Raw genomic sequence first — 27,168 nt, 5'->3', positions numbered from 1 at the left:
AAATGATGCACATCAACATTCTTTTTTTTCATAGAGGAAGCCATGTTCCATTTGTTGTTTCACTTACAGATATTTTTTGTCAATGTTTAGTAGTTCTTCTAACTGTTCAAACTCAATAATATTCTGTTGTGCTTGTTGCATTGCAGTTTCTACCTCATTCATGGCTATTGCTGCTTCAGTTTCAATAACTGGTTGTCCAAGTGGATCTTGAGTCAAAGGACCAGTACTCTGACTGCTTTGCGAAGTCTCTCTAGCTATTTCTGCTGCAATAGTCCCTTCTTCAATCTCAATTATTTATCTTTTCTTAAATAAGTAGGAAATACCGTACACTGAATCGTATCTTTTGTTGCATTAAAATAACCTTTGTAGCAGTCAAAATCTCCAAGTAACTCTGCTTCACTACGCCAAGTCTAGAAGTGCTAAATAGAAAAATTATTTCTTATCTGGAGTTTCGCAACTGAGTTTGCTGTGATTATTAGGTTTTCTTTAGCATATTTCACTAAACATCCATCACATCCATTTACTGGATATTTTTCTTCTTTTATATTTGCTGTAACATTCTTTTAAAACCTGTAGTGTGGAAGTATTTCATACAGGCATACGTTTTCAAGATGTGAACTCCTTTTTGGATAGTATTTATCCAACACATTAGTTTTGACAATATTAGTGCTTTCTGGCTCACACACTGCTAAGTATTGGATTTCTGATAAAGATTTCAATACTTTGTTCCATGTGGAGGCTAGGCCTAGGTTTACTCAAATTATTCCTCTTGACTTTGAATACAAACTGGTTGAACTCAAGCGATCCGTGGACTCATAAGTTCCTATCTCTCTATAGGAAAGCATCTTCAAGCTACAGCTGTACAGTTTTTGTCTGAGACTCTTTTCTACAGAGATTTCTTGTCACATTTCCTTCATCTCTGACTTCTCAGATTTTGTAATATACGATGTGACATAATGAGCAACAGCAATTGAGTTTTCCGCAACAAACTGAATATCCATGTTTGCATTCCACATTTTCAAAATGACAGGACTATAGTCATCAATATACTTTGAAGCTTCCGTTCTTCTGAAGTTGTATGTATTCTTGGAAGATTTTCTAGTTATTGTATGTCATACCGCTGACAACAAAGCTGCTTGCTCTTCCTTTACATGGTCATGGGAATCCAAAACAAAATTTTGTATAACATTTCTTTTTACATGTGTACTTCTGTTGGCAGTATCTTCCGCATCTATGACTTTGAAACCCTTAAAACTTGTTGTCTCAAGCTGTTTTCTCCTACTTCTTTTGGGATGGCACACGTAACATACTGTTGGATAAAAAACAAAACAGCCTCATCACTATCTGTTCCAGATGCTGGTGCATCCTTTATCCATAATAGCATGTGAAAATGAAGAACACCTCTGGCATGGTACACTTTTTGCCAAATAAATCAGTTACCTCTTCAAGATATGGAATGCTTTTATTGCACATAAATGACATCATAGCTTCAAACCTATGATTAAAATACCTGCAGACATTTGCGGGATCCAAGGAACAGAGTTCTCCATCTGTCTTCGGTTCAATGCTTTTTATATTTGAATTTGTTTCACGTAAGGATTAAAATGAATCATTCCATGTATATTCAGCACAACTAAGGGGCCCATTATGATGCCCGCCACCGTAACGTTGAACGGGACTGACCGCCAGAGGTGCGGCCGTCCCGCCGTGCCCATTAGGATGCGGCCACTACCCTGGCGGTTGCATCCCGCACTTTTAACAATGTTGCGGGTAGTGCTGTAAGCAGCACCCGCCGCAATGTTAAATGTGCATGTTGTGCATCGGCATGCACAACGTGACAGGCACCACACGGTGCCTGCCACCTTGTGCATGCCAATGTAGGGGGAACCATAGATACCCCCAAAATGCAGCCCCCACCACCCCTGGGGGCCCGCAATGGGACCCCAAAGCAATTCCTGCATGCCTTTCCAAGGCGGCATCGCCACCATAGAAAGGCTTACTCCACCAGGCATCTTGATATGGATGGTGGTGTCAGACACCGCCACCATATAAGGCCTGAGTTCCTGCCCAGCCGGCAATCGGAATGATGCAGGACTTCCCTTTCTTGCTAAATTAGCAGAGGAAATTATGAACATCCAACTTTCCTCCTTCCTGGAGGCTAATCATCTCTTAGATGATACGCAGTTCGGCTTTAGAGAAAATCACAACACCAAATCTGCTCCACTCACAGCCACTGAGGAAATTATATCATCCCTTGCTAAGAGAGGTTCCGTAGTGTTGATCCTGCTTGATCTCTTAGCGGCTTTCGATAGGTCATTCATAAATTACTAGCTGACCATCAAGAAGATATCAACCTAATTACTGCCTCTTAGTTCTATTGGCTGCGAATTGTCAAGAAAATTGAAAATGTCTACCGGCTGACTTACTGAAATCGGGGTCATTGTCTTAGTTCTTTCACGACTGGACTACTGCAATAGTCTTGACAAAAGCCTCTCCAAAGGCTCACATAAAAAACTTCAGACCTTTCAAAATGCAGCAGCATGGTTTTGCCTTAGAATCCCCAAACATCAGTCAGCCAAGGCCTCTATCAGACAATTTCACTGGCTTCCAGTCTGTCATCATATTTCTTTTAAGGCTCTCAGGCTAGCGTACAAGACAATGTATGGAAAAGCACCTGCTTATTTGGAGGCAAATCTGCGCTATATCCCCAGCAGAAATCTTCGATCTAGCTCAGCTAACTTGCTGAGGGTTTCTCCCTTCAAATGTGCTAACTAGGAGGTAGAAGCTTCTTCGGAACCACAGCTCTACTCTGGAACCGTTTGCCTCAGGAATTGAAATTAGCACCCATGCTCCTGGCATTTAGGAAGAACCTCAAAACTTGGTTATTCAACTAAGGCTTGGCCCTCGTCTGCTCTCTTCTGATCTTTACAGCGACAAGATGCCTTCGGGTATTCGTGCACTTTATAAGATGTTTCATTCATTCATTCAAAGAACAACTCCTGTCATGCCACTCTTATTAGTGTCAGCATCACTCTAGAGACCTCAATGACTGTGTGACTGCCTTTTAGTCGTAAGATGACACATGTAAACTACTGTGTAGATAGTAGACTACCTTTGATTGAGGCTGCATAGGCAGTAAATGTATGTAGGAGAAACCACAGGGATGACTTTCTGGCTATCATACAGACCAGCGGGGGATGAAGCTGTGTGTTCAAGTGCTTCCATGAGGCCTGCTTAGAAAATAGATGTGTGGTTCTGGGAAGGAAAGGTGAAGTAGCTCTGTCAATTTTTGCCAAGGGTTATGATAGACCATATAGTTTTCAAATTAGGATACGTAGTGGCACCACACATTTAAACTACATGTACAAGCACAGACATGGCTAAGCAAGGAAGAAGTCAGAAATTGAAAGCTTCCAGAATACATTTTCAGTTTCCAGCACAAATATTCTATGGCCTACTTGCAGTGTACCTTTGTAGAGAGTTATATGTATTAGGATAGTGGTTAATACACTTGGGAACATGTTTTCAACCTCACATAGCTCTACCAGTTTCATTACTGAGACAGAGCTTCCAGTGCCAAGCCTAACCCAAAAGGAAGACTCCTGTCATGCTACTCTTATTAGTGTCAGAGTCTTTCTAGAAACCTCAATGACTGTCACTGCCTTTTAGTCATAATATGACTACCTTTGTTTGAGACTGTATAATCTGTAAATGTATGTAGGAGAAACTGTAGGGATCCCATTCTGGCTATCATACAGGGCAGCCAGGGATGAAGATGTGTGTTCAAGTGCTTCCATGTGGCCTAATTAGAAAAGAGATTTGTGGTTCTGGGACTGAAAGATAATTTAGTTCTGTCAATATTTGCCAAGGGTTATGATAGACCATACAGTTTTCAAATTTGGATAACCACTGCACCACACATATAAACTACATGTACAAGTACAGACATGCCTCTCCATGCCACTGAAGTCAAGCTATCCTGGCTGAAGAGAGGTGAAACCCCGAAACTGGTCCTAGGATGCTTGTTTCCAGTCCAGGGAGGACCTGGCCTGGCAGTTCGGGCAGGACTGTTCCCATTGGGCACAGGGTCAAGACTGATTTGCATATGGCTGGGTTCAAACTGGAATGGCATGGTGAGCAACAAAACGATGGTTTTAGTCCCTGATCTCTGTACTAGGGTGAATGTATGATAATGATCTGCATTCTGTCCATCAATTGTTGTTTTTACAGTAAACATGGAACAGGTCAGAAATTTAAAGTTGCCAGAATACATTTTCAGTTTCTAGCGTAGATATCACTATCTATGGCCTACTTGCAGTGTACCTTTGGAGAAAGTTATAGATACTAGGACAGTGGTTAATTCCCTTGGGTGATATGTTTTGAAACTTACATTTCTCTAACAGTTTGATTACAGAGCTGACAGTGCCAGGCTTAACTCAAATGAAAAGCTGACTCCTCTCATACTACTCTTATGAGTGGTAACATCTGTCCAGAGACTTCAATGAGTGTGTCACTGCCTTTCAGAGATCAGATGACACATGTAATTTGGAGTACAAGCCTTTGCTTCACACTGCATGCTCTCAGAATGTGTGTAGTAGAATCTGCATGGATCATTTTCTGTTAATAATGCAGGGCAGCTAAATATGAAGTGCTTCCATGATACCTGTCTAGATAAGAGATCTGTGCTTCAGGGACAGAATGCTGAAGGAGCTCTGAGAATGTTTCTCAAGGGGAATGATAAATTGTATAGTTTTCAAGTTAGGGTCATGAGTTGCAGCACACGTCAGACTACACGTGCATGTACAAACGTATCTCAGATATGATAGCAGTCACACATTGAAACTTGACGCAATACGCTTTCAGTTTCAACTGTGACATGGTTATGTATAGCCTACTTGCAATGTACCTTTGTGGAAAAAAATATGGACTAGTTTAGAGGTTATTACATCTTCTACCATGTTTTAAACCTCACTTTTCTCTATCAGTTTCTTTAGAGAGTCAGAGCTCAAAATGCCAGGCCTATGCCAAAATGAAACGTCGACTCCTGTCATTCCACTCTTCTACTGTCTCAGCATCTTTCTAAAGACTTCAGTAAGATGTGTCTGTGCCTTTTGGGAGTGAGATGACGTGTAAAGAAGCTTATTGGTAATAGACTACCTCTTTTACACACCACATGCTCTGTAAATCTGTGTAAACAAAGCTGCATAGATCACCTTCTATTAATTATACAGGGCAGTTAGCTATAAAGCTGTGTGTTCAAGTGCTTCAATGACGCCTGTTTGGCTAAGGATCTGTGCTTCTGGGACTGACTGCTGAAGTAGCTCTGACAAAATTTGTGCAGGGGTATGATAGACTGCATAGTTTTTAAGTTAGGGTCATCAGCTGAACCATATGTGTCACACTACACATAGAAGTACAGACATACCTAAGACATAGTAGCAGTCAGATATTCAAAGTTTACAGAGTTCGCTTTAAGTTTAAAGCACACACATCACTATCTATGGCCTACTTGAAGTGTATCTTTGCAGAGACTCATATGGATTAGGAGAGAGGTTAATAGATCTGCCAACATGATTTAAACCACAATATTCTCTAGCCATTTCATTTTTTTTTTTTATTGTATTTTTGACTGTTAACACTCAGTGACATACATTGCTTCTCGCCTACAACCCTGAATCCGGCTAACATAGTTTCGCAAGGTATTCCGCAGCACATCTTATCCCACATCTCTGAGGCCGGGCATCAATGTGCGCCGAACACACCCTGCAAAAAGTACAACCAATATTGCAGCACTGTACAGCAGTTCAATAGCAACTTTCCCCTCTGTGAATCACAGTTTTCTTATTTAATGTAACTGTAACAACAGAAAAAAAAGGAAACAAAGTGAGCCCCCCCTACCCTAACCAATAGAGGTATCTAGTCACTAATCCTCCCGCAGTTCCTACTCTATTGTGCTACCAAGCTATAAGAACAGTACGGTGAGGCCGCCCCGTCTCATTGACTCCCATTTCAGCTCATAGTTCGTCGGTAAGCGTTCGTCCCATCTCCGCAGTCTTCCAGCCCCTATCTACGCCGCAGGTAAGCCAACTCTTCATTCCCAACACCCCCACGCATTATTGGAGCCTATCAATAACACCAGTTAGGGAACCGCTGCTTCCGCTCCCGAACCAATGACCCCCACCCCTCAGTTTCTGTTGCCTTTTGAGGCACTCCGCATATAGCCCCCAGAATTTTTTTTGCCTACTCCGTGGTGATAATAATTCGCTAAAAGTTTCAGACTGCGTGCAACAGTATAACACGTCCCTGTCCCACTGTGCCAGAGTTGGCACGGGTCCTCGCATCCAGCACATTGCCACCCTATGTTTTGCCAACAGCAGCCCCATATCCACAATCTTACGTGCGGACTTCGGCAATCCCCTGGATTATCCCAGGAGTGCTAGTTCAGGGTCCGGGGTAAGTTCCAGTTCCACTATGTTCCCAATCTTCTGAAAGATAGCTTCCCAAAATTGAAAGACGCCCGGGCAATCCCAAGCCAAGTGATAGAAGCCCGCCGCAGGGTGTCTACATCTGTCGCATGACTCCTCCTCCCTAAGGCCATACCTATGTAACCTCTCCGGGGTGTAATAGACTCTGTTAATATACTTAAAGTGGATTAGCCTGTGCTTGCCATGTAGTGAAATCCGGCGTTTTCCAACTGAGCAATACGACCACATGGCGTCGTCTATGGGACTGTCTAGGTCTCTTTGCCATGCCAATCTGGCCTTAGTGTATTGGTGGGATCTCTGTGACATCGCTATACTATATAACTTGGATATCAGCTTGCGGGGACTTTTTTGCTTAATAAGATAAGCTAACTCCAAAATCTCAGGAGGCTCAATCATATTATCCCCTAGGTGCTTCCTCCACGCTCCCCTCACCCTGTGGAATTGGAAGCGTTGCAGCTGGTTAGGGGCCGCGGCCACAGCCGCAGCTGCAACCTCGTCCCAGGTTTTAGCAGTGCCCCCGTTGAACAGCTCACCCATCGTGTGAATACCTAATTCCCGCAGTGCCCGTACCACTCCTGTGTCCCTGCAAGGAGGCAGCCACACCGCCCAATCTATGGGCATTATCGGTGAGTATAGCAATGCCCCCGCCATTTGTTGCAAAATACAGTGCCAGGCGTGCCTGGTTGAATTGAGGGAGTCAAGAAAACCCCCCCTCCGGTCTGCCGGTTCACAAATTATCACTGGGAGAGGTAGTGGGTCAGCAAACAAACTCTCGAGCCTAAGATATGGGACCGACTCCTCACCATGTATCCAGCTGTGCGCTTGCGCACCCTGCGCCACACTGTAGTACAGCTCCAAGTCTGGGGCACCCAGACCCCCCAAACAGTAAGGCAACGTCAGCACTCTCCAGCTAACCCGCGCCTGTCCACCAGCCCATGCAAGTCGGAGCATGGACTTATTAAGCCTAACAAAAAAGGAGCGCGGGAGAACTATCGGGATCTTGGTAAATAAAAATAGAAATCGGGGTAACATTACCATTTTCATGATTGAAATCCTACCGATTGATGACAGAGGTAATCCAATCCAAGACTCTACCTCGTCTTCCAGCTTGGCAATGGCCTTACCATAGTTCTCCCTCATTACTACTTCAGAGTCCACGTGAAGCCGTATACCTAGGCTTCCGGACTGGATCATCAGATCATTTGAGCGGGTATTCCATGTCGAATCTGGCCGTGGTCGGGGTTAACGGGAAAGCAATAGACTTAGTCCAATTAACTCTCAAGCCAGACAGTGCCCCAAAATGCACCACCTCCCGTAGCACCGGCAACAGATTATTCTCTGGATCCCTGAAATACAGCAGAGTATCATCTGCATACGTCGAGACCAGTATCTTATAAAGGGGAAACTCACCCCTCTCAGGCTATGATATTCCCGGAGAGCACATGCAAGGGGTTCGACAATCAGGGCGTATAGGATAGGTGACAGGAGACACCCCTGCCGCGTCCCTCTGGTAATCGGTATCGCTTACGTAATCCGATCTCCTAGTCGTATTCTTGCAGTAGGCCTCTTATTCTAGTCAATACCTGACTCATAAAGGCCCATTCAACAGAATCAAACGCCTTCTCCATATCTAGAAAGACTGCCAGCACCTTAGAGTCCTGCCGAACATGTTGCATCGTGCCAAACACCGTTCGTAAGTTATAAGTGAGGTTTCTGCCCGGCACAAACCCTGCCTGTTCTGGGGCTACCAGTTCCGGAGCCAGCAGCGCCAGGCACGAGGCCAAGACCTTTGTGAATAGCTTAGCATCCACATTGAGCAAGGATAATGGTCTATAAGAGCTGCACTCCTCTGGAGACTTTCCTGGTTTAGGAATAGCTACTAGGATGGCCTCACACATGGATTGTGACATCTCGCCCTTGACGCACATGTCGTCAAACAGCGTGGAGATATGCGGAAGCAACAGGTCTATGAAGGTTTTGTAAAACGCCACTGTGAGGCCGTCCGTCCCCGGAGCACTGTTCGACTTCATGCCAGACAGAGCCTCTAAGATTTCATCTTTTTCTATGGGGAGGGCAAGGAATTCTCTGTGTGAGTTCGTCAGAAATGGCAACTTAATATGTTCTAGATAGTCTCGTATTTTCCTATCCATATCCGTCTGTCGTGAGGAGTAAAGGGTTGCATAATACGATCTAAATCGTCCTGCTATATCTACTTCGTCTGTGATCAATGCCCCCTCCTCCGATCTGATCTTAGTAATGTTGGCTTTCCCTCTCCTAGCTTTCAACATGTCAGCCAGAACAGAGCCGGGCCTCTCACCTTCGCCATACACCTTGGCCGTAGCGTACTTCCCCAGGTGTTTAACTTCGGAGTCCGCAGCCTCATGAAATTCTGCCAGGGTTGCCTTAAACTCTTCTGCGGTGTCATCCTCTGACATCGTCTGCTGCCTCTCCTCCAATTCCCCCAATTTACCTTCTGGGAGCTTTAGTCTGCGCCGAATGTCTCGAAGCACCCCTGAGTGCTTAGCTATAGCAACCCCTCTGATGCAAACCTTGAAGGCTTCCCAGACCGTTTGGAAACTATCCACGGTGCCTACATTGACTTCGAAAAATCCTGTGATTGCCTCCGCTATTTCCTCCTTAAAAAGAGGGTCTAGGAGCGAATACGGGGGAAAACGCCAAGCAAATGGCGGGACAGTCTTCACGGTCATAGAGAGGGTCAACAGTATAGGGGAATGGTCCGACAGGGTGCGAGGCAAGACCCGGCACCCTCGTATCTGTGGCAGAAGGGACGATGACGCTAGCCAATAATCTATCCGCGTGTGCAGGTTATGATATGCCGAATAGTGCGTGAAGCCCCCCTCTATTGGGTTAAGCGTTCTCCATACATCAGCCAGTGCCATAGTAGTCATTGCCCTATCGACTGCTTTGACCGCCGCCGCCGGCCCCCTGCTGTGGCCACCTGATCTATCTAGTCCCGGGTTCCTAATCATATTAAAATCTCATCCCCACAGAATATGAGGCAGTCCACAACCACTCACTATCTTAGCTAAGGATTCATAAAATTCCGGGCAATCATAGTTTGGGCCATAGACATTCACTAACAGTAGGTCAAGGCCTTTGCCCTGACAGCGCGTTATCACATACCTGCCTCCATTATCCGCTGATAGCAATTGCAGCTTATAGTCTGATTTGGGGTTAGTCCAAGTCAAAACCCCTCTAGCGTGCGTTGTAAAGCCTGCGGCATGCACATTACCCAACACCCCTCTCGTGCGCAGCATGGGACTCTCATTAGGGAGGTGTGTCTCCTGCAGTAAGGCCACATCAATAGCGTGTCTGTTAAGGTAGTGCAACACCTTGCGCAGCTTACGATAATCATTAAGGCCTCTGATGTTCCAAGTGATCACTCTGAGGGAGTCTAGCGCTCTCCCACCTGCAGTGTTACTCGACATTCCTTTTCTGTCTATAACGCTTTGCTTCTCTCGCATAGTACATCACATGGTTTTTACGGTGAGAAAGATACCACAATGGATACTGCGTGACTAACCTCTGCCCAACAAGAAAACTGTACCCACCCCGAATCCCCCACCCACAGCAGACCTCCCCCAACTCGGCCATGCCGCTCCCGCTTCAGGGAATACCCCTACATCCCCCTGCCCACCCCCCAAAAACAAGAACACTCCTCAACACTTTATACAGTAATGTGTGACCCAGGCCCTACAGCGTGGCCTACTGCTAGTACACCAAATAGGGTCCTTCCACAGCCGCCTTTCCCCTAGGGCCCGGCAAAATAGGGCCCTCAACCGCTCAGGACCTTTGCTCCCATAACAGCCCAGTAGCCACATCTCCTCCTGTAGGCTTTATTCTAACGCTGACCGACAGCTTGCCATTAGAGTCACTTGGCCCATTACTTCCATCCTCTCCCCGTTAAAGTGTCATCATGAAGTAGCTGCCCAATATAGTTACCATCTGCCAATGTTAGTCCTGGTGATCGAGCGTGCTTTCCGCCTCAACACTCTGCGGGTGCTTCTCTGGGCTGCGTGTCCGTTCCTTACTCCAGTCTTTCAGCGCCTTTTGCAGTAACTTGGGGTCCTGGAAAATATGTGTTTTCCCTTGCCTATTGACTCTTAACTTGGCAGGATACAGCATCGCATAGTCCAGCCCCATATCCCGCATTTGTTTTTTGGCCGGAATGAACTGTCGTCTAGCCTCCTGCACTCGTGCGGTAAAGGCCGGGTATAGCGAGATGACAGACCCCTCGTATGTCAGCGACCGTTTCTCTCTCGCCACACGAAGTGCAGCGTCCCTGTCTCGGTAGTTCAACAGCTTCGCTATGATCGGACGCGGTTGTGCCCCTGGCACGGGCCTCGGCCCCAGTGATCTGTGCACCCTCTCCACCACAAACATTGAAGAAAAAACCTCCTGACCCAGCAGCTCCACTAACAACTTCTCGACAAAACACTCCATCCGTCCTGTTGGCGTCGTCTCTGGCAGGCCTGTGATGCACAGGTTGCAGCGCCAAGAGCGGGCCTCAACATCCTCCATTTTATCCTGCAGCACTTGCATGAGTCGCCCCATTTTTACACGGTCTGAATCCGATGCAGTTTGTGCTTCCTCAACTTCCACCAGCCGCTGCTCCGTCTGATCTAGTCTCTCCGCATGTTTGTCAATGCACTCCTCCATCCGGTCCATTCTATACAAGAGGGCGTCCATTTTGGCTCCTAGAGAGGTTATGCCATTCTGTAGTCCCTTCTCCAGAGAGCAGCAAGCTTCGAATATCTTGTTCCTCCTCTGGACCGCTACCTACTGCCCCATCAGGGGTGACCTGAGGCTTAGGGAGCTTCTGCTCAAAAGTTAGCTTTGACTGTGTTCTGTCGGACTTGCCCATCATGTGCTCCTTCTCAACGGTCCACCGTCAACTGCCCCTGTCGTCGTGCCCCAAGGGATTCTTCCTGCGCAGCGAACTGCAAGCCGACCCCCGTCCAAGTCTGATGCTGGCCAACACCGCAGTTCAGTAGACTACTGTCAGCTTCGTCCACCTTCAGAACCTGCATAATCGTCGTGCCTTCTCCAGGCTCCCCCTGCACTCCGAAGTCGCTGCACCGTTACCTGGGGCCCCTCTCCGCCCATCTCGCTGATTAGTAGCGTCCAAATTCCACTTCACCCCTTCGGGCCAGGCACATTCCACGTAAGCTTCCACTTAATTGCACAGCCGCCCTACTTCCTCCTGGACTGTATGTCTGTCACCCCCAAGCACGAGCTCTCACCACGTCGCAACTCCTGCGCCCAGCAGCATACCAACCTCACGTAGCACCCTGCTTTTCACAAGTGCCCCACCTGTGCTGCCGCTCTGTAGCCACTGTGTACACTGGCCACGTCACACCTTTGCATCAGCAGCGCACCGCAGACCTCACATTTGTACTGGCAGCTGCAGGTCCGCGAAAGACCCAGGGACGCCCCACCGGCACCGTCGAAGGGGCCACTCTGGTCCACCCTGCCTCCCTGCCCAATCGCACCGGGTGGGGGAGGGGGGGGACTTCTCCGTCACCCCCTACCGGGGAGAGGCTCCGCAGCGTCCCCACATACCAGCGTTGTTTTCCTTCGCACAGTCAATCGGTCTGCTCCCTCTCGAGCTCTGTGTTTCAGTGCTATGTCCCCGCTCCGCTAGGTAATTAGGTAGGGCGCCGCTACGATACTCCTCCACTGGCGCCGCTGCCGTGCACGCAGCCGCCCTCTCAGCGCCTCTGGCGGGCTGCACCCGGCGTACTGCTCGCTGTTAGGCACCCTCAGCAAGGGGTGGGCCGAAGGACCGGGCCGCCTCTCGTGTCCACGCCGCACGCACAGTTACGCCGTCCCGCAGCCGTCGTCACTCGAGCTCGGGATTGGAGGCCCACCAGCGCGCTCTGCTCTCTTGGGCCGTAAACGGCCTTAGCGATATCCCCAGAGTCTCGCTCTTCCTTGTTGCGGCTCGTGACTGCCTCCGCTCACAGGGCTCCGCCACAACATCGCTCTTCCGATGGTGTGGGGAAGGATATTTGCCGGATTGTTGTATTGCGCTGCGGAGCTCAAGGCTCAGGCAGCCATTTGCTTTGCGAGCCAAGCTCCGCCCCCCTTCTCTAGCCATTTCATTGGAGAGTCAGAGCTCACAATGCCAAGCCTATGCCAAAATGAAAGGCCAACTCCTGTCATGCCACTCTTATGAGCGTCAGCATCTTTCAAGAGACTTCAATAACTTTGTCAGTGCCTTATAGGGGTGAGATAACACATGCAAAGTAAGCTATAGGTGCAAGACTACCTCAAGTTCACATCAAATCTTCTATAAATATATGTAAAAGAAGCTGAATAGACCACATTTTGCTTACTATACAGGGTAGCCGTGGATGAAGCTGTATATTAAAATACTTTTATGAGGCCTGCCTAGTTAAGAGACATGTGCTTCTGGGACTGAATTCGAACTAGCTCTAACAAGATTTGTGCAGGGTTATGACAGACTGTATAGTCTTTGAGTTAGAGTCATTAGCTGCACCACACTTCAGACTTCACATACAACTGCAAAGATACTTAACACATGGTAGCACTCAAACAATAACATTTGACACAGTATGCTTTCCGTTTATAGGACACACCTCATTATCTACAGCCTATTTCCATTGTATTTATGCAGAGATGTTTATGGACTTTATAGAGATAATACATCTGGCAACATGTTTTAACCTCACTTTTCTCTGCCAGTTTTATTACAGAGGCAGAGCTCTCAATGTCAGGTCTAAGTCAAAATGAAATAATGACTCCCATTATTCCACTCTTGCATCTTACTAGAGATCATAATGACTGTTTCTGTAACTTTTACAAATTACTTAACACATATAAAGTAGTCTATAAGTACAACACTACCTCTATTTTACATTGCATCCTCTGTAAATATCTGTGAAAGAATCTGCATAGATCACTTTTTGAGTACTCGTACAGGGTATCCAGTGATGAAGCAATGTGTTCAAATGCTTCCATGACATCTGCCTAGCTAACTGATCTGTGCTTCTTAGACAAAGTACAAACAAGTGTGAGACATTGTAGCACTTAGACATCCAAATTTCACAGAATATGCTTTTAGTTTCAAGCACAAATACCGATATGTACAACCGATTCCTAATCTACATTTTTATAGAGTTATAGAGACTAAGAAACAGGATAATACACTTTGCAACATGTTTTAAACCTCACATTTCTCTAATACTTCACAACTCTTATAAATAGCTTATCTCATAGTTAAAATAAAATACAGTCACTGAAGCACTCCTACACCATACATCACATTCCTCACACATTTGCAACTTACCACTGAAATCCTGTTGTAGATTATGAAAAAACTCAGAAATTCTTAAATTAGTTTTTTCCACACAATAAACATGCTGTACCACTCTCAAGAAGGATAAACCAGTAATAGCAACATTTCCCTCTCATTGTCCATAGAAATTAATGTAAGTAACAAATCAAAATATTCCCTTTATGTTTTCAAAATCTAAAAACTGTTTCCATTGGACAATTATATTAACCTCCCATTAGCCCAATCTAATTGTGTAACTTTCTAGAGGCACAACTCCACCGCAGCGCCCAGCGCAACCCCCTGTGTAATGCCACAATGAAGTTGCGGAACCTTACGGGAGTTCAAAAGCCATTTCCAATAATAGTACTATAATTTTTTTACAACATATTACTCTCAAGCATATTAATGAATTGGAAAAATTCACTTTTCAAATGTATAATAGATATAAAATACATTTCATATTTTAAAAGCTCGCTTTATTTTAAACCCTTCCGGACACTGCTTCACCTCAGGTTCCATAGCAACAATTTATGAAACATTCAACTGCATCAGTTAGTCAAAAGTTCAACATGTTTTTACCTACAGCACATAAGCTTCCAATTCAACAGTAGCAGGTGTGGTTGAGTACTTGAAAATGTAAGTGTATCCAGTGTATTGAATCTTTAAATGTTTTATCTATAGCCAATCCGAAAAATACACAGAGGCCCCACTATCATTACTTTTAATTGCACCCGGGACCTGGCCTACTTAAACGAAGTGCAGTAGCATTTTTGGTGGATTTCGCGGATCCACCGTGACTCCCGCCGAGCAGTAACAAAAAAAAACTGGGCCCAGGTCGACCCTGTAGGACCCCCTGAAGAGGTCTAGGGGTCAGGGTACTTCTACAGTGCCCACATTTATTTTTTTTTATTTTTTTTATTTTTGCCAACACTTCATGGTTTGAAGTTTTGCCAGCCTATCAGATCTCAGGCACGAAATTGGCAGGGGTCGCGGATCTACTGCGGCCGCAGTTGTATATTAGAGAAATCTATAGATTTCTCAGCAACTTCTCAACATATTTACACCATTTAAAAAAAAGGTGCTTTCTGGACCAAGCGCTACTTTTCTGCTAAATTTGGTGTAATTCTGTTGAGCAGTTCGGGCTGTAGCCGTGTCTGAAGTTTCCTATTAAATTACCATGGAGAAAAACTGTTTTGGGACTCCACTAATCTACGCTATGATACTACTTCGGTAGGACTACAACCAACCAACTTTTGCACCAGGGCTGGCTTCTGAAGGGTGTTTCCAAAGAGTTCCATGTGAGTTCAGCTCCAATTTCCTTCTCAGGACAAAAAGAGAGGAAGACAAAGATGTCTGTAGATGGAATGTTAGCAGCTGCCAAATACCAAATTCCAAACCATGCTAACTCTCCACAATTCACACTCTCCCACATTCAACCCTGTGCTGATAAGTCCTGTTTGATGAGGTTTTAGGCACCTATGTTTGGAAGCATAGGCAAGTGATTTCAGTTTCAGTCAGGATTCTCTTTTCTTATTGAAGGTGGTCATCACAGAAACATCAAGAATTGAAAGATCTACAGCTGTCTACACATTATATAATTTTCAAGTTTTCTGGCCTCTTTCAGACTTTTATCTACATAGTTTCATGGGTGAGCAACAGACTATTCCACATACCTTTCTCAGACTTGAGCTATTCTTTCTACTTCATCAGAGGTGGCAGTTGTGAACCTTATTGACGTTGAATGGAAAAGGTACAAGTTTAATCTCACCACTTCAATACCCCTAACAGCAGCCTACTTTACGCACTCTTTGTGAGGGGTGTTTCCAAAGGTTTCCACATGGATTTTGCTCCAATTTCTTTCTCACCATGTAAACGAGCAAATTAAAGCTGTCTCACCCATGTCCAAATCATACTATGTTGCAGAAATTTTGCACCTACACAGAACTATGCACAGGAAAACAGGACCTCAGTGTATAGGGGTGTACCAACCTATCACCTTAGTACCCAAATTCCTACAACCGACTAGCTATAGTGTCTCATTCGTTTTCCTCCAAAAATCACTAAGCTACAAATGATTAGACAACCCAGAACACAACACTCTCGACTCTCTCAGGAATCGCGGTAGCAAGACATACCCTGTCGCTCGCTCACTCATACTTGTTCACAATAATAGTTGACAGAGCCACTGTAATGGTTCAAAATGTTTATTTTAACTATTGTGCTCTACAATACAATATACGAGCCACTACCAGCAGCAAAATGCATACACTCAAAACAATTAGCATTGTTATAATTCCATAGAATACAACGGAGGAAGTCATTTTTATAAAGACATTGGAATAAGGACTTTAAGACCCAACCACCTTCCCCTTGAATGAAAGAAGTTTATTTATTTAATAGAAAATCTCTGGGCTTTGACAGCAGACCCCATACTTTAAAGCCTGGATGTAAGGTTTACATCATAGGAACAGCATAGCTCTTCTCCATGGAAAGGTTTTCTCCAAGTGTCTGTTAAAACAACATGCATCCCGTAACATCAAAGCACGAGTCTCCAGCATTGCAGCTGTGTTTAGCATGTTATGTCTAGGTGCCAGGGACTGACCAGAACAGAATAACAAGGGGCATTGTTCATCAACCTTGCACAACGTGTTCAGACTAAACTTCAAGAACTCAGCAGAGAACGTGAAAAGCAGACGGTTCTCATGTGAAAGTCATAAACAGAGACTTGCAAAAATAAAGTCATGTAGTAATGGCGTAAAAGCAGCATCATGGCAGCACAGCTCATGATAACTTAGCAATGTCGACAATGTCCCTAAGGGCCATATAACAAGTAACTTTATACAATGTGCACTTTTCAATGGTGACTCCTGTGCTGATCTGCTCTGTTTCACAAAGACATTTGAGATACCTATATATGAAAGCAGAGGCATGTGCCTTCAGTTTCATTTTGGATCCTCTTTTCTACTGTAGTGATCATGGAAGCGAAAAGAAATTACAGCTCTACAGCTGTCTGCACATGAAATTATTTTTGTAGTTTTTGGGCATTCTTTCAGACTTTATTTTGCATCTTTTAACGGGTTGCTAATGCAGTATTCAATGTGCTTTACCCCAAACTGTATTTTTTCCTTCATGTCTGGGATTGATTTCAACATAAGATAATTACTTATTACTATACCCTACGATACCCACATTTTAGGATTTGTTTTTTTTCTTCAGTAACTGGTTCAGTTGTTTTTCATATTTTAATTTTCGTATTTGTATCAGCATTGTAGGATGACCTAGTACCAAATTGCACAACCCTCATTTGTGTGCACTGACCTTAGTGGACAGGGTCAACACATCCAGTTGCTAACTGCATATAATGGTTTGTAGGCAAGCAAGCATATCTCATCTACACAGTGCCATTAGCTGTCTAAACAGGTAGGTTTATGCAGGTCTTTGCCATCACAAGGAGGGGGCAGAACAGAGGACATGGAGATGGAAAGGGGCAATGGCAGCAAGATGACCATGTAGGGTAGGATGACATGGGCAGGTGCAGCAAGCTCATCACAGAGGGCAGATGGGAGGGGGTGGGGGCACGCAGATGGAAAATGGAGGGCGGGTGGAAGGAGGGTAAATGCAGAGGCAACATGCTGAGCACAAAGGGCAGGAGGGAGGAGCCAAGGGCATGCATATGAAGAACAGAGGTCTGGGGGCATGGAGGCAAGTGCAGAGGCAGAATGCTGACCACAAAGGGCAGGTCGACATGGGCAGGTGCAGCACAACAGACCACAAAGTTCAGGCGGGAGAGAGCGGGGCCACGGAGAGTATGGAGGGCAGGAAGCTGACCACGGAGGGCAGGTGCAGCAAGTTCACCAAGGAGAGCAGGCAGGGGGAGATCAGGGGCCAAATCTCTGTTTAAGTATTGCATTTAAAAAAAGTATTTTTTCTTTTTTGGATTTTTTTCAACTTTATATCTTTTTGAAACTTTTTTTTTAACTTCTTATGTTTTCATACAATGTGTATGGGGTGCTTTTGAGTTTGTGCTGTTGCTTCAGCAAAAACTCTCCTGTTCGTCTTGCCTGAAGAGACCACCACAGGACATTCGATGCAGTTTGTCATAAAGTACAGCATATTGCAAAGTTGCTCCTCCTCTTGCAGTTTTAGCACATCATCAGGTGCTCTTCATAGTTCTACACCTGCTGAATGTTCTCTATGGAACTCGGCCAGGTAATAATGTTCAGGTGCATCGATCTTAAGTGCTTCCACATTGTAGCAGTGGCCATCGAGTGGTGCCCAGGATGGTTACGATGAAGCTCTTGATTGCACAATGTGATTGTAACATTTCGGGCAATGATTATTTTTGCACTGGTAGAAGCATAAAAAACTGCCACACAACAGATTCTTTCTTGGGTCTTTTCAATGTTGATGCTGAAGTTGTTGTAGATACCATAAATACATCCTTATCCTAGGATAATGGTATTAAGTTAGGCTCAAATCTTCCACTGTCCGATGGCTCCTTCACCCCAGTTTTGTGAGATGCCATGATGGATCTTGCTATAAGTTCTTTAAAGTACCTCTGTCAAAATACCAATGAAAAATCGTATTCTGGATTTTGTTTCCTGTTTTTTCTATAACCTATGGACCCGTTTAAACTACTATTCATTTTCTAGGCAATCAAATATCTGCTTACACTTTACTTGGTTTGTTTTTATTTTTGCTCCTATATGTTACCATGGTACTCCTGCCGAATCCATAGAGCCAAAGAGGGAGTGTTGCATCACTCCTGAGGGCCTCTACTTACTTTTGCATTTTTTGCAGTAACAAAGGTTTAAAAAAAAATTGTGCTTATTATGAAGGGGTAATTCTATTTAAACTTTGAGTTAAGAGGTTTACTCAAAGTCAGCAACAAGGAAGATGTCACCTGCATTGTGACTTTTCCAGAGGTACTGAAATAAATATTCATTTGGTAACACAGGAATGCTAAAGCATTACACTGCCTGGCATAGCAGAAAGTTGAACACAGAGAAGAGGAGACGTAAGGAGGACGAATGAGCCTCCATATCATCAGCTTTAGTGCACAGTGTTCAGCTTGTGGGCACTGTTTCTCCTGATGTTCTGCCGACCTGGCCCGAGATGTCAATCTGCTGTACCAAAACATCGCATTACACTGCTTACAATGCAGTACATTTCTCTCTATTGGAGAGCAAAGTATTAAAGCCAGTGACTAACTCTCACCTGTCACCAGCAAGTCTGCAAAAAGTATTTTTTCTTGTTGGATCCAAGTTTCAATGTCACCTTTTTCCTGTTTCTAATTTAATCCCCCAAAAATGTAAAATACAAAAAAGTAAAAAACTTTAAAAACTTCAAAAATATTCATTTGAGGACAGATTTGTTGTTTAAAAATAGAAAAAATAATTTATGTTCATTGTCATGCCTGTCTCATATTCTTAATATACCTTTAAAGCCTTCTATATAGAATGCTATACTGACCATTAAAGTCCCACTTCACTGTTACAGGCCCATCAAAACGCAAAGGCCTATAACTGGGAGTAGGACTTTTATGGACAAAATAGCGACCTACAGCAGGCTATAACATTATTAGAGCATTGGGGCCCACAAGAACATAATATTTTAATATGGATTTATAGCCTGCCATGCCAGGCTATTCCAGCTATTAAATGCCTAAAATATTAAAAGCTGTAGAACTGTGCCAAAGTCGAAGGTCTATAACAAGGGAGTGAAACTTTAAAAGCTGAAATACCCACCTTCAGCAGGCTAGAAAAGTATTGCAAAATTCTGCCCCATTACGTCCTAATACACTTTTATAACATACTGTAGCAATCTACAGCAGCAAAAGGTCTTCCCCACCATTACAGACCTAAGAACAATAAAAACAACTATAAGAAGGGAATGGCACTTTATTGACCAGTATAAAGTACCAGTATTACCTACTACAGTAAACTATAAGTCTATTACAACATTCGATACCATAAGGACAGATGGGCATATGTACAAGGAAATGATGCAGTGCAGCGCTGCAGCAAATTTTGCAACGCCGCACTGCCCCATTTCCAAAACACAGGGATGTGCCGTATTTACAAGAATACGGCACACCCCTGTGTTTTGCCTAGCGCTGGCGCTAACTATAGCTTCCTAGCACTAGCATACACACCCTTGAGCCACAGTGCAAGGGTGCCTATGTTGCAGGGATGATTTGTTATGTGAAGGAAGGTGTGCCTTCCTGCACATGAACAATCAGTAATGGTATTTGTTTTGCTATCTGTATTATTAGACAGAAAATAATACCCCTCAACTTCCAATGTGCTATGACAGTAGCATTAAAGATTCACTGCTAAATAGTTCAACTAAGTGGGGACGTGCAGCTAGCCAAATTCTTTTTTATTCTAGACCCAGCCAAATTCTTTTTTGCTCTGGAGCGTCTCAGCATAACAATTTGAAGGCCACTGTCCTAAATCAAAATTCATTGTTCTATCACCACGAAACCTTGCCCTCAAACCTGACCTGCAGTTTAACTCTTATATGCACTAACTTTCTTATGTAGGAACTTGTGACATAGTCACACATGCCAATCCAAAACTCATGGAGATAGTCACAAAAGTAATTCACACGTTTGAGTAATTTACATATGCAATTTACTCTAACACTTCTGAGTAACTCTACTACTTTCAGATATTTACAAAATCCAAGTGTAAAGTTATTCTCAAGTGTAGACGTACACGTCTGCATCCCCTGAAAAAGGGGGTGAAGCCAATTTTACATGTCAAAATTACTACTGCCAAAAAGGTAACAATAGTAAGTCCAGAACCACTCATGACCAACCATTGATAGTGCAGCACACACCCATAGAAAATCATGAAGGTATGGACTTTATATAAAACCCCATAATGAATAATATTAAAATACATTTTTTTAAACAGTTGAAAATGTTAGTAAATATAGTTTAATATTTACAACACATTTTAACGACCTTTATTGAATGTTTAAGTAATTTACCTTTAATTTGTATTGAAATACAGTTAAATATGTTTTAATTATTTCTCTACATCAAATTCAATGATTATTAATACATAATAGATAAATGTTTGTTTTACTTTAGATGGCAATTAATTTTTTAATTCAAACTTCAGAAAAATAATTTGTTATTTAAATTTATATATTTCAATTATTTAAATGTATAATTCAAAATTAGATTAAAAGTGATGTACTAAATATTTGATTTAAAATTAAGTTATGTTGCCCTACATTTCAAATACTTGTATGAAATTAATATACATGAATATTTTACATAAAAATGTTTACTAATTTATTATAAAAGGTTAATAAACTTTTTTATTTTTATATTTTATATTTCACCATAGGGAGCTCCCCACTCTGACTGTGAAGCCTTTCTATGGTAAAGTGTAGGTATTTGTTTTTTTATTTAACTCAAAAAAAGTAAGTAAAAATATTGTAATGCTAAACATTCATGTACATTTACTTTATGTATTTATTTCAACTTAGTGTGTAGCACTTTAGATTCTAATGACACTGTACTGTGAGTCCTCTGATGCAAGGGTAGTGCCTTGTCCAACTCCCCCCATTTTCAGCCCTGCAGTGCCCCAGGAAGATGCTGACACACTGCTCTATACTTCTTCCAAGTATAGAGAACCGGTCCCAGGATACTTGTTTCTGGTCCAGGGAGGACATGGCTTGGCAGTTCAGTCTGGACTGTTCCCATGAGGCTCAGGGTCAAGACTGATTTGCATATGGCTGGGTCTAAACTGGGGTTACATGGTGTGCAAAAGAACGATGGATTTAACCCAGATCTATTGACTGGGGGAGAATGTTAAATTTAGTCTCCATTCTGTCCATCATCTGTGTGTCTTTTGCTTTGGAATATTTAGGCATCCTGTCATGTGTGCTACTAGAGTTGACTTTATTTAATATGTGCTTTATAAAGTTTTAATGTGCTCTAAGGGTAAGGACAAAAGGGTAGGGATTTACTAATGGAGCACTAAGGAAAACCTTCCCAGTTTTCAACGCAACATTTAGAACTGGAACATTAATCCCAAAAACTTGTGAGTACAGGTGCCAATAAGTTACAACAGCTCAAAACGTATCCTCCTATGTCATGGACATGGTACAAATAAAGGTATATCACCACCTCAAAACAAATCTGCTAATTTACCAATGCATATTTCTGCCAAATTTACTGCTGTAGAACGTTCACTTACAATGGGAATAAAAGTACTCGTAGAAAAAAACTTCGACTATTATGCAAGACCACCAGTAAAGATTATCGTGAATGGCCAAGAATCCAAAAATCGAATCAACTCATGGGTGTAAGTCCACGACAAGCAGATTGCTAACTGTTTTTAATGCTTTTGTATTGACGTCACAGTAATTAACTACGCCTGGAACACTCTAGTCTATCGCAGGAGAGGTGAGGTTTAGGATTAAATTAGACCACCGGTATATTTCTATCTGGCAGAAAGAATCTTATTCCAGTTTCTAACATTGTGTAAATATTTCCTATAACCTCAAGTTTCGAAGTTGAAAAGGTGAGTTTAAAATCATACAGGATTGCAGCCTTGATGAGATGTTATGTACACGTGTAATCAGTAAAACTGGTACTTGTGCTATTCATGTTGACAGAGAAGAAAGGTATAGTGAGACTCTTGATTCAAACCTGTGATTTGTATGTTGAATGATAACTCAGCCACAAGAGACCAGCCCACCGAGCTATCTTACTAGCTGGGACGGGTAGCAGCGGGCAGGGGCGCTTGCTTTTCTCTTACCTTCCGACTCACAGTGGCAGGTTCGCTTGATGCCTTCCAGCAGCAGCTGCACTCTGCACTGAATGTTGAAAAGCGCCTCCTCGTTATCTGTTCAGGAGAGAAAGACACACATAGGCAGCCTCGAGATATTACAGGTTATCACAGTTGATGTTGGGCCCCTACACTGACCTCCAGATGGGATGAGAAAGTCCTTGAAGAAGCCATCCTGTCTTGGGGTAGTGGATTCAGATGGGTTGGCCATTATTGGGTTCTCAATTGGGAACTATACAGAGCAAGTACTGCTGGAGAGGCACTGTTTTGGTCACTAATTGATTTGGCAAATTGTCTTAGGAACCCCAGTTACAGAACTGAATAAGCTAGCAGGAACGAGACTGAGCTATAAATATGAGATCGAAGCTGAGGCATGTTCACAGCCATCAGTCGAACACAGTCTGCACGGTAGCCTTGTCCGGCTGTAAGATTTTTGTTGGGTCCTGGTACATGGATCAACTCTTTTGTTCGATTCGCCTTTGTCTCCACATCCCCTGCATCCTCATGTTTTAAGGGTGAGGCAATTGGCAGCCAGTTAAACAAAGAATTGCTTAGGATGGCCATTGTGGTCGCTAATCAGGGGAGACAGTGAGTATGCTGCTGTGGGCCCAAGTTCCCTGCTAGGAATCTGGCATAATCCAGTCTGGGAGCACTTGATCCCTGTTCCTGTCCTGAAGATTTGAACATGGCTCTGCATAGGTCAGCTGGGGGGTGGGTTGTGTGGTGGGAGGCATAGTAAGACTTCTGAGGTTGAGAGCCCCAGGTCCCACACAGCCTCTTGACCACCATGTGGAAAATGGCTTTTGGATGAACATGCAAACATAAACAACTTGATGACTCACCTCCATGAAGCACCCTCACAAACATGTCTTTATCTGATCTGGAACAGAATAAAAAAATAAATCTCTACTGATGCCAAACAGTTTCTTGGTATCCACAGGCACACAATGACAACCAGCATCAGGCCTTACTCTGAGTTACATGGCAGAGCTGTTATTCCAGCAAATCAGCATAATTATCCACCCCCAAAAACATATGAATACCCTGAAACAAATATTTCCCTGTTGAGAATTCCACATAAACACTTTTAAAAAATGCTACAACATTAAAAAACAAGCATGGGCAAAGACAATAGGTCTGGCGTTGCCTGACAGTATTTTGGCACCTACAATACTTGTTTTGTCATGGTTTTTGTAAAGATTTGCTGTTGGTGGAGCGACCAAGCCCTTTTTAAACTCGTCTAAATGCAAAAATAGGTTTTCGTCACATGTTAATATTGCCCTCGTAGCCTCAGACATTAAGGGAACCACTTTGTGTGTCTGAGAGCTGTCCTGGTGAAACAGCAGAATACCCGCACTCCCAGTGAAGCTGGGTAATGGTGAAATGCTATAGTGGGCAGCCGAAATCTGTGGATCACATAACAACAGGACAATGGACGAAGAAGGCTGGCTGCAAGCCCCTTTATGAAACTATATATATATATATATATATATATATATTCACTGAAAAAACCATAGGTTTCACACATGTTATAGTTAGCTGGACATTTTACCGATAAAAAACCAATGAAATTCCCCCGTTATAGTTACTGCAGGCAACTATAACTCACGCGACCGCAATCCTCTGCTGATGCTAATACTGTATTTAGACACTTATTTGCCCATGTCTTCTTCCATTAAATTTTAGCTTTACATATATTACAAATATTTTTTTTTCATAAAGACACATATGTCATCAGCAGAAGATTGCGGTCGCGTGAGTTCTAGTTGCCTGCAGTAACTATAACGGGGGAATTTCATTGGTTTTTTATCAGTAAAATGTCCAGCTAACTATAACATGTGTGAAACCTATGGTTTTTTCAGTGAATTTGCAAGGTTTTTTAAATGCTAAGTTACTTTACGCCATTCGTGGCGTGCGCGCCCAGTTAACGCAGTTCGTTCCGTGCGTGCACGGTGCGCTTCGCGCACCGTGCGCGCACAGTGAGCACGCGGTGCGCTTCGCGCACCGCGTGCCCACTTTACGCAGTTAGTGCCGTGCACGCACACGCGCACCGCGTGCCCACGTTAAGCGGGATGGGCCATGTACGCACGGTGCGCTTCGCGCACCGTGCGCACATGGGGGACATATTTTGCGCATCTTTGTGAAATGTATTCTTTGTTAACTTCTTAACTGAAATAAGCTATGCACAAATGGTGCCCTTCGGGCACCATTTGCACACGGGGTGGGGAGAATGTGGATATTTTTTTTTTTTTATTTTTTACCGTACGCGTACGGTAAGCGTAATCGGCGATTTTCCGAAAAAAAAAATTATTTTTTTTTTGGGCTTGGGGGCTGTTTGGGGACTCCTGTATCAGTGCTGGGTGGTTAGGATCTCATGAAACTGCCTCTTTACACATTTTTGGGGTTCGTTTTTGCTGCCCAACTCAGGAAGCGAGAGAGAAAATGGCGGCCGCCGCTTCCTGGTTTCGACCGATTCGAATATTTACTAAGATCTAAGAGCCAATCAGAATCGCGCTCGCGCACGCCACCGTACGCGTACGGTAAGCGTACCGTAAGCGCACCGTAAGCTGGCTCAGATATATATATTGATTTAAAGGCTATTTTCTCAGAATCTACTGAACAGATTTACACCAAACCTACAAAAGGCACTTCCTTGACCTGGGGACTACCTCTCTGCCTAATTTCATTAAATTCTGTTTAGCCGTTCGGGCTGTAGCCCTGTCTAAAGGTCCTATGGAAAAATGCATGGGAAAAACGCGTTTTGGGACCCCCCTTTTATCTCAGCCCCCGCTTGACGAATCCCCCCGAGACTTTCTGGGTAGGAGCGGAGCGTAGCGCCCCACCAATTTTGAAAAATTCGCGAGGATTCGTCGACCGGCGCCAAAGTTATTCAAAATAGAATGTTGCGGATTTCCTATGGAAACGTGGTCCTAACTATAACTACCTACTGGCGACCGCCAGTAGGTAATATATATATATAAACAAGGCAATGTCTACTGGAGAAAGAACAATAACAATTAAAGTTGACAAACACCATTGGACACCAACAACCAGGAACAGGAAACAACTTAAAATAGTCGAGTTTTCATCGTAGCATTAATAATTTTTTTAAAAAAGCATTTATGCCATCAACTGGAATCAGTGCAAGGCAATATCATCCAATCAACAGGGATTTCCAACAGAAAAGGTTACATTCAATAATTTGAGATGGCGGGCTAATTAGGTGCAGTTTACCGGGTGACATTGTGTTACTGATTCTTTCTCCGACCCCCAGTTTTGTTTACTTACCAGTGTCACCTTCAGCTACTGTGAAGATGAAGATCTCCTTCTGCAAAGGTGTTACCAACACGATGATTCAGCAGATTTCAAAATGGCTGCCAACACTGTCAAATGAGGAACACCCACGGGCACACCAGGTCACACTAATCAGCAGCAAGCAAGTGTATCGGAAGAGAAATATTGTGCTCGATGAATATCTGTTCAAACTAAGAAAAACATTTCTCTGATTATCTGCACATCCAGCAACCAGCAATCGAACTTCGTACATCAATCTGCACTGCCCAGTCCCTGGCGAAGCAAGCCTCGCGAGGAGAGGGGCAACGAATAGTTGTTGATGTCAATAGTTCTTTCAGACAAGGAGCCGTTCAGTGTTTATGCAGCAGGGCATGCTGAGTGATTGCTGGGTAAATAAGACTCATTATTTATTGAAAATTCCTTCTTGTAACTCACTTTGTCGCCAAGGCGTTGCTAAGGATCTTACCTGCACTGTATGCAGAGCCGGGCGAGCACTTGAGCCGACAGGTGTGAAAGTCGCTCCTTGGAGACCGTTTATATCACATTCCACTGTGTTGCCACACCACAAGCGCGTCTCGAGACGCTATGAAATGCCAGGCTCCCATAGGGCACTGCCTTTAGTATCCGGGTCCAAACGGGCGAGCCTGGCCTCTCACTGCAGGGGAGATCAGAGTTAAAAGGGGCTACATGTGCACTGGGATGCAGCAAGCTGGGTGCATGAAGCAGGCAGAGGATGGGAGCAGCCGCTTCTTTACAGGCAGAGGCAATAATATCTGGGTGCCACGAGCTGGCAGCTCAAACTAAAAGGCAGATAGTAAAGGTCAAGGGATGGAAAGCAGTTCTGTCAGGCAAGAGAGAAGACAGCACAATATGGTGCAAGGTAGGGCGTTAATACTCACCTGATGCTTTAAATAAGGAACAGTGGTGCCGAAATTAACCCGCACTGACAAAGCAATAGGTCTAGACTTATTTAATGGATGCAATTTTGTTTTTTAAAACCATACATCTGCACATGTTCAGAAAGGCACCCATGTCCGCCCCCTGCTCAACACACTCACAGACACAGCTTCTCCTCGCCCATACACTGGAACAAAGAGCTACTGAACTACAAGAGTTCAAACGTTGAAAACCAACTGGAAAAGCACCACCATAGATATTTAATGCCCTATACATTCCTTGCAAGCACCAAGACTGCAAAAACTGAAACTTTTTCTGCGAGAATCGTTGACATAAATAGTTGATGAACTGCATGAGGCAC

General features: G+C 43.8%; 1 protein-coding gene across 1 annotated transcript in view; it reads right to left on the bottom strand.

Annotated features, from left to right (window-relative positions):
- Window positions 1-26,207, bottom strand: part of LOC146856813 (uncharacterized protein CXorf65 homolog) — a 51,558-nt gene extending 25,351 nt beyond the window's left edge. The window contains exons 1-3 of the mRNA XM_085646765.1: window positions 25,905-26,207; window positions 23,459-23,496; window positions 22,587-22,673 (exon numbers count right to left, since the gene is read on the bottom strand). Coding sequence (XP_085502891.1) covers window positions 22,587-22,673; window positions 23,459-23,483 — 112 coding nt within the window. The 5' untranslated portion in view covers window positions 23,484-23,496; window positions 25,905-26,207. The remainder of the gene's footprint in view (window positions 1-22,586; window positions 22,674-23,458; window positions 23,497-25,904) is intronic.
- Window positions 26,208-27,168: the final 961 nt, after the last annotated feature.

This window comes from Triturus cristatus, chromosome 3_2, assembly GCF_964204655.1.
Source record: "Triturus cristatus chromosome 3_2, aTriCri1.1, whole genome shotgun sequence".
NCBI classification, from domain to species: domain Eukaryota; kingdom Metazoa; phylum Chordata; class Amphibia; order Caudata; family Salamandridae; genus Triturus; species Triturus cristatus.
This window is presented reverse-complemented; position numbering and strand designations above follow the sequence as displayed.